This window comes from Phoenix dactylifera, chromosome 1 (genome assembly GCF_051530095.1).
Source record: "Phoenix dactylifera cultivar Ajwa chromosome 1, Ajwa_hap1_PhDact_Kaust_v1.1, whole genome shotgun sequence".
Classification (NCBI taxonomy): Eukaryota; Viridiplantae; Streptophyta; class Magnoliopsida; order Arecales; family Arecaceae; genus Phoenix; species Phoenix dactylifera.
The window spans coordinates 73727026-73735330 of record NC_143190.1 but is presented as its reverse complement, the minus strand read 5'-3'; the positions used below and the strand labels follow the sequence as shown (position 1 = coordinate 73735330).

At 45.3% G+C, this 8305-nt stretch overlaps 2 protein-coding genes across 2 annotated transcripts; both read right to left on the bottom strand.

Moving 5' to 3' along the window:
- Positions 1–500: 500 nt before the first annotated feature.
- Positions 501–3029, bottom strand: LOC103697873 (myricetin 3-O-glucosyl 1,2-rhamnoside 6'-O-caffeoyltransferase AT2-like). The gene is made up of 2 exons (XM_008779814.5): positions 2515–3029; positions 501–2161 (listed from the first exon to the last, which is right to left on the bottom strand). Exons 1-2 carry the CDS (start codon positions 2920–2922, stop codon positions 1313–1315), a joined length of 1257 nt encoding a protein of 418 aa, XP_008778036.3. The 5' UTR covers positions 2923–3029; the 3' UTR covers positions 501–1312.
- Positions 3030–5552: 2523 nt separating this feature from the next.
- LOC103697872 (myricetin 3-O-glucosyl 1,2-rhamnoside 6'-O-caffeoyltransferase AT2-like) lies at positions 5553–7326 on the bottom strand. Its single transcript, XM_008779813.6, has 2 exons — positions 6827–7326; positions 5553–6578 (listed from the first exon to the last, which is right to left on the bottom strand). The coding sequence occupies exons 1-2, from the start codon at positions 7235–7237 to the stop codon at positions 5736–5738; spliced, it is 1254 nt and encodes a 417-aa protein (XP_008778035.1). The 5' UTR covers positions 7238–7326; the 3' UTR covers positions 5553–5735.
- Positions 7327–8305: the final 979 nt, after the last annotated feature.

Here is an 8305-nt window from a genome sequence, read left to right as displayed (position 1 = left end):
GTGCCCAACCAAAATGGCCTATTTAACCACTCGAGACCACCCCCTCCAAGAGCCCATTCGCCGAACCCACCCAATCAATCCCCCTTCTCTCTTGTTCTTGCTTTGCTAGAATTCTTTGCCCCCGTGACTTCTTCTTCCTGCCATCCCTGGGGCACCCAATCTGGACGCATGGTTCACCAGAAATCTGGCTTCCGGAGGAGGTTCCTCCGAATGGCGAAGCAGGAAAAAACCCGTTTCTATATCCTGGGCCGCTGCATCTCCATGCTTCTGTGCTGGCATTTCCATGGCATGACCGATTGATGGCCGGTTAATTACATGTTAATTCAAATGGCCAAAGAATCGAAGAAGGGACAGGAGAAGAAAACGAAGAAATTAAATGTCATCGATGAGGTCCGATGCTTCGGTGAATCCATCCATGCTGATGCCATCAGTGCCAACTCCTACTGTCCCAGTGGTAAGGGGTTCGACAACAAAATTTTGTACAGGGTGTAGAGAAGAAGATGTAGGGTAAAAGAATTCACTAGTGATAGGCTCGTGAAATGTTGCAAATAATGAAATTTTTGACATGACAGCGGCCTTCAACATGCCGTTGGCTTCCTATTATGTGTTTTAATCTTGAGAGAAGAAAGAGTTGAATGGTCGGCCTATGAATTGTTTTTATTTTCTATTTTTTGGTTGGATCGGATGAATCATATAAGTTTAGTATGGATATATCCAATAACATTAGAAAACAAATTATTCCGGGGAGGGCTCCACTGGTCTCTCATCCAATGTTTCTCCTGTGCTCCGCCATGCATGAAGTACCTAATCAGCTAGGTTGTTCGTCTCACGGTAGCCATGATCTTTTCATATGTTTGGGCTCTCAACGCGGCTAATGCTTATACATCCAATATATTTTTTTTGACCAAAATTATATATACATCCAATCAAACTCTCTGCATCAGGAAGAAATTATATATGCGATACTTGTGGAAACATTAGCATGGGCATCCATGCTGCGAGAGAAGACAAATTGGCCTGCTGAGTTGGATGAAACTCACTCTCATCAATTCACAACTCTTAAAAATTACATTTCTTTGTGTTGGAAAAAAAATACATTTTTTTTTTTACATTTTCGATTTGCATCTTCCAGAAATTTTACATTTTTTAAATTGAAAAGCATCACATTTGTCAATTTAACTGCAACGATTAATCACATTGAATGCATCCATTCATCAAATACGAATCCCGCCCGCATGTGCTCGACGATCGCAACTTATTGTAGAATCTTCAACTTATTTTGTATCAAGATGGTGTGAAGGCATTTTGAATGCTAGACCAAGTTCGCCATCTGATCCTGGAAGGCTCCTAATTGTTCTTCAACAACACAGCGTGTGATCAACCTCACTCCTTGCTTGGGTGCAGGTGGGTTGAGAAGGATGCAGGAGGCTATGAAGCTGTTATCATCCAATGGGCCGACATGGATGGGCTGTCCCCACCCGTAGTCCACCTCATAGAACCCAACCCGGCTCCAATCCGAGAAACACAGCAGCCCATAGTCCACCGGCACTCTAAATGGGTCGCCCTCGGGGTCTCCCACCAACCACTTTGCAAACCTGCTCCCGAGACTCTCTTTAGCCTCTCTGATCAAATTTATAACCTCAAAAAGCGACGAATCCGTGATCTTCTCACTTGGTGCAGTGATGGTCATCGGGTAGGCACAGTTTCCATAGTAGCCTCCTTTTGGGGGCAGCAATTGGTGCATCAAGTGACGAGCATTGGCGGCGAAGCCAAGCCGGACATCAGCCCCCGGCTTGAGACCTATTGCTCGGGCTCTGGATTGCCATACTTTTGCAGTTAAGATGTCAAATTTGGAGCAGTATTTCCCCGTCTCTTTTGTGAATTTGCTTTTGGTCTCGTTGATCCGGTCGAGGGAGATATCTAACAAGAAAGTCACGAAGGGATGGGCGGTGAGGGATGGAGGAGGAGGACGTAGCGATGGGAGCTTGGGTGGTGGGCTGGGGATGGCTTCCCTGCACCAGATGGGCCTGATCATGGGCTGCGCAAGGCCTTTCGCTATATCTGCAATTGCTCGCACAAATTGGGCTGCTCCAAGCCCATCAAACATTGCATGGCTCGATCTCATCCCGACCACGAATCCCCCGCACGAAAATTGTGTCACCTATATTTCCAAGGAGAAGAAGAAGAAAAAAAAACTCTTTATTTAGACTACGAACAATGAATACACTGCCTTTGCATCATAAATTTTGTGAAACACTAAACATTCCTATAACCAATAATATGCCCTTGAGGCCTGCCTTAGCCCATCTCTAGCTTATGCAGACTCCGGCCGGCCCGGGCCTGCTTTCGCCCACCATGGTAACTCGGAGAAACAGTGTGAATAACTTCGCGCGGGCATGTCTAATGGCCTTTAGCCTGTGGCTGCTTATAGAGCATAACATTCTTGTCTTGATTTATCTGGAAAAGAAGTTTGTGATTCCAAGCAAAAAAGTAGTGTTTGAAGAGGAAGCAGACCTGCATCATCACAATGAGATCCTTCTCAACTTCAGGAGACAGGTATGGAAGGAGCTCCTCCTTAGGGACAGCTAGAGGCAATTCAAGGTGGTTAAGATCTTTGAGGCTGCGGTCGACCGATGCCTCGACGAACCATACGCCATCCCTGGTGCAAGCGACCTCTAGCTCCCCTTGGTCGGACATGGCAAGCCGGCCGGCGACAGGGTAGTAAGGGACCAGGGCTTTGGACAGTGCGGCCTTTATGACCATTCCAGGCTCCTGGCCATGCCCGAACACATGTATTGAGTCGACCAAGAACCTCGAGGCCGGAAGCTGGTCCATGAAGGAGAGGGGGAGATTGCCGGACGGCGTTGGCTCGCTGGGGGCAACCAGTGTTGGAGCCAACTTGGTCACGGAAAAGAAGCTCATGGTTCTTCTGATGCTGGTGGTTTGAATGCAGTGTGCTTATAAAGATGGAAGATGGTGCACCCACTGCCTCTCAAGCAACACCAGAGAGCGGTTGTTTACTTCGTGGAGTGAGACGTAATTCAGGCAGAACTTTGTTTGTAAGCATAGCCTATGTGAAATTTATACAGGAGAATGGCACTGGGGCCATCATAAAGTTTTCCCTTGTTTGAGAAGAGGAGAGCTGACCCATTTCTTTAACGTCACCAACTCCTTATGTCAGGCTGTTGCCATCTAGTTACGGCAAAATCCAGAACGACGTTTCCGTTCACTAGCTTGCAAGGTACTTAAAGTCCATCTCCATGCTTCTGTTCTGGCATTTTCACGACATCTCCGATTGATGGTCGGCTAATTACTTGTTTATTCAAATGGCCAAAGAATCGAAGAAGGAAGAGGAGAAGAAAACGAAGAAATTACATGTCATCGATGAGGTCCGATGCTTGGGTGAATCGATCCATGCTGATGCCATCAGTGCCAACTCCTATTGTCCCAGTGGTAAGGGGTTCGATAACAAAATTTTGTACAGGGTGTAGAGAAGAAGATGTAGTATAAAAGCATTCACAAGTGATAGGCTAGTGAAATATTGCAAAGAATGAAAATTTTAGACATGATAGCGGCCTTCAACATGCCTGTTTGCTTCCTATTATGTGTTTTAATCTTGAGATGAAAGAGTTGAATGGTCGGCCTATGAATTGTTTTTTTTTTCTTCTTTTGGTTGGATTGGACGAATCATACAAGTTTAGCATCGATACATCCAATAACATTAGAAAACAAAATATTCCGAAACTACCGCAGAAGGCTCCACTAGTCTCTCATCCAATGTTCCGCGAGTGCTCCGCCACATACAAAGTACCCAATCAGCTACGTTGTTCATCTTACAGTAGCCATGAATTGATGTTTTCTTGTGTTCAATCTCTTGATGTGGCTAAAGCTTATATACACGCAATATTTTTTTTGACTGAAATTAATTATATATATATATATATATATATATATATATATATATATATATATATATATATATATATATATATATATATATATATATCCAATAAAACTCAGGTGGCTTCTCGCCTCTCTCTGCATCAGAAAGAAATTATATATGCAATACTTGTGGAAACATTAGGTAGAGTGACGTGGACATCCATGCTGCGAGAGAAGACAAATTGGCCAGCTGAGTTGGATAAAACTCACTGGGATTTTAGATTCATGTGTGCGGCATAATACAAACTGCTAAAACAACATCTTAACCATACTCTTAAAGATTACATTTCTTTGTGTTGGAAAAAAAAAAAAAATTTAGATTTTCGATTCGCAGCTCGCTGAAATTTTATATTTTTTAAATTGAAAAGCATTACATTTATCAATCTAACTGCAATGATTAATCAGATTGAATACATCCATTTATCAAATACGAATTCCGCCCTCATGTGCTCGAGGATTGCAACTTATTATAGAATCTTCAACTTATTTTGTATCAAGACAGTGTGAAGGCATGGAGAAGGGGATGGCATATTTCAAGAACGCAGATGATATACGAAAGATTGACATATCAGAATGTCGACTAATTTATTGAAATGGAGATAAACTATAGCTTCAGACACTGATTTTCCTTTTTTTTATAAAAAAAATGTAATGCTGCACGGTAATTAACACTTAGTTTATCATGAATTTGCATATAGCACTCGTCTATTATTTTCTTTTGTAGCTTGTCGGCATTCTTTATAAAATTTTCTTACTACAGATTAATGCTGAACTTTTACGCTCACACGATTGTCCAATATTTTTTAAACTTAAATGAACCAACCAAGTTTCATCAGGAACATATTTGTAATAACGGTTTTTAATAGGCATTTTTTGTTATACATAATTTGTGTCTTACCTTGAAATAGTCATGGCGTTTCAATTATGATTTAAAAGGAACTTTATGTAGTTTTGTCCCTCCATAGCTGCCTATTTACTACAATAGTTGTGCTTAAGCATGACCTAATCCTAGCAAGCGGGGTGATAGGACCATTTGAGCAAAATGAAATGGGTCTATCCCAAGAAATCTTTCTAGGGCTCGTTTGGTTTGCGGTAAAAGAAGGGAGGAAAGTGTGGTCAACGGGAAAGTAATGAGATGCCTCTTGTTTGGTTGGAGTTTTCAAAGGAGAGAGATGGGAAAGTTGGATTCCCATGGGAATAGGATTCCCACATTTCGGGCTCGTTTGGTTCGCGGGAAGCATTTTCCCTCTTAGAAATATGATTCCTGAGAAGCAGATTCGTAGGAAGAGGATGCCTGGAAAAGTACTTTTGTCATATTTGGTTAACCATGGGAAAGTAATAGATTTCCAGAGTGCTTATGTTTGGTTGACCATCCATTTTTCTGAGAAAGTTATGTACAATTCCTATTATACCCTTAATAAAAATTAGGCCTTTAATGCCTCTTTAATACTGAAGGATTTTTTAGAAAAAAATAAATATGGAGTGATCCCACCTCATAGGAAAGTAACTTTCCCATATTTCTCATGGGAAAGACTTTGTAGGTTTGTTTCAAAATAGTTAGAACACGAGGCTTCATGGCTTTGGCTAAAGATACGGCTCTGGCATCAATATTTAAAAGCAAATAACCAAGAAATATCTATTCGTCAACTTCACAGTCATAACAAAAAGTCACGATCGAGCAGTACAAGCTCTCCAATTTTTTTTTTTCTCGAAGGAAGGTCCAAACGCATAGGATTCTCAATTGTCGATTCTTTTTTGAAGGAAAATCTCAATCGTTGGGTCGAGATACACTGCTAGACCAAGCTCATGATTTGATCATGGAATGCTTCCGAGTGTTCCTTGAGGACGCATCGCAGCAGCAATCGCACGCCTTGCATGGGCGCAGGGGACTCGAGCAAGATGCACCAAGGGACGAGGTCGTCCTCAGTCAATGGAGCAACTCGGATCGGTCCACCCCATCCAAAGTCCACCTCGTAGAACCCCACCCGACTCCAATTCGTCACGCAAAGCGAGCCGTATTCCAGCGGCACCATGCACGGCCCCTCCTTGGGGTCTCCCTTCACCCATTTCGAGAACTTCGCCGGCACGCTCTCTTTAGCCTCTCTGACCAAGCTCACGATCTCAACCATGGACGCGTTCTTTATCTTCTCGCCGGGCGCTGTAATTGCCATCGGATACACGCAGTTGCCGTAGTAACCTTCCTCCTCGGGCAGCACCTCCTGCAACAAGCGACGGGTGCTCACCGGAAACGCTAGGTGGACGTCGGCCTGGGGCTCCAAATCGATCGCTCGGGTTCGGCAACGCCATACCAACGCACTCACGACGTCGAACTTGGAGCATTTCTGGCCCGTCTCGCTCGTGAATTGGTCCTTGATCTGGTCGATACGGTGCAGGGATACATCTAATATGCTCTGCTCCAAGGCTAAAGGTTTGAAGACCGGCGGAGGTCCCTGGGGCAGGAGCTTGGGTGGGTTGGGAATGGCCTCCCTGCACCAGATTGGCTCGACGGTGGGCTGTGCAAGACCTCTGGCCAATTCCGCAATGGCTTTCAGGAATTGAGCTACTCCGACTCCATCAAAAATTGCGTGATTGAATCTGATGCCGACCACATATCCTCCGCACGCGAATTCTGTGACCTGAGATGCGTGCATGAAACTCCAAGTCAGTCTTTAACAGCAATAGCTTCGATCATTTCCTGTTACCGAGCTTGGCCAATATTAAAAAGCAGAGGAAGTCTTATCGTGTCAGGCTGGATCCAGCTTTCTTTGTAGGAACGAAATCTTTCAACATTCACCATTTTATATAAAGAGAAAAAAAAAATAGAAACATGATGCGAGAAAGAGGGGAAAGAAAAGAGAGAGAGAGAGAGAGTATGTATACGGGCCTGCAGCATGAAGAACACATCCTCTTGCTTGACTTGAGGTGGAGGACAGGGGATGAGCTGTTCCTTTGGGATCATGAAAGGGCGATCGAGATTGTTAACATCTTGAAGGCTGCAATTTGCCGATGCCTCGACGAACCATACGCCGTCGCCGGTGCAAGCCACGCTGAGCTCGCCATTGTCGGACACGACGAACCGGCCGGCGACGGGGTAGTAGGAGACCAAGGCCCTGGACAAAGCTTTCCTCGCGACCTTTGCCGGGTGCTGACCGGGCCCAAACACGAGGAACAAGTCGATCAGGCGCCTCATGCCAGGGGCCCGATCGATCGGGGAGAGGGGGAGGTTGGCGGAAGAAGGTGTGGGCTCGCAGGGGCCAACCAGGGCCGGAGCCAGCTTGGTCACGGAGAAGCTCATGGTCTTCTTCTGTTTGGCCGATGGTGTGGATGATTGAAGAGTTTCCGGTGGTTCTTTACTTACAAAGATGAGAGACTGGTTCGGGGTTGTGTATTATATTAATTGCTTCGTTCGAAGGTTAGCTGAGCTGCGGTTGTCGCGTCGCTCGCACCTATTGGAGATCCAGCGGGGAGGACAGCTCATACCCCAAACACCGCGCACGGAGGTGATTGGTTAATGGAGAAAATAGCACGGTTTAAGGGAATAATATATGGTTTTAAAGGCTACTCGAGATGCCAAACTAGCGTTTGGCACGTGAGAGGCGCACGATTGGATGCAGGCCTCGGCAAAGTCAAGATTCCTTTTTGTTTTTTTTTCTATGGAAATTCATGGAACCGAGCCCATTTCCACGATTAACTTTTAAGACTCTTTCAGCTTCGACCTTATGATGCTGTCACGATTGACTTTAAGAGTTGTGCAAGGCAAACCTTGAACTCTATCCCGTAGGGCTTGTCCGAGGTGTCATGCCTGTCCATTTAGCAGCCAAATTTGACTGTTTCACACCACATTTTTAAACTTTAGATTTAAATAATTATAGTGCATGCATTACAAAATAGAAAGCCCAATTTAACCATACATAATTGATGTATCACCATCATCGTCACCATCACCATCATTATTGTTGGGGGGAAAATGGATTGCCCTAAACACGTGAACGGTTCGCCGGCACGTGACGACGGATGCAACGGTAGCAACCCTCGAGGCGCCCGACTTTAAGGCGCCCGACCTCAAGGCGCCCGACTCCAAGGCGCTCGATCTCAAGGCGTCCGACCTCAAAGGCCCTCGACCCCGAGGCGCCGAGGCGCCCGACCTCGGCATCTCCGACATCAGAGCTCGCAGCCCTGCAGCCTTGATCTCGGCCAAGCCGAGCCCGCTCGACCTCAACTCCGAAGAAAACTCGGTCAAAGGATGAAGCAAGCTGCTCCACTCTACCGAAAATCAAGCCCCTCTCCTCTTCATCCGGGATCCAATCCCATGATCTTCGTCTGACCGACTGTCAACCATTAAATGCGCACGATCTCCACGGAC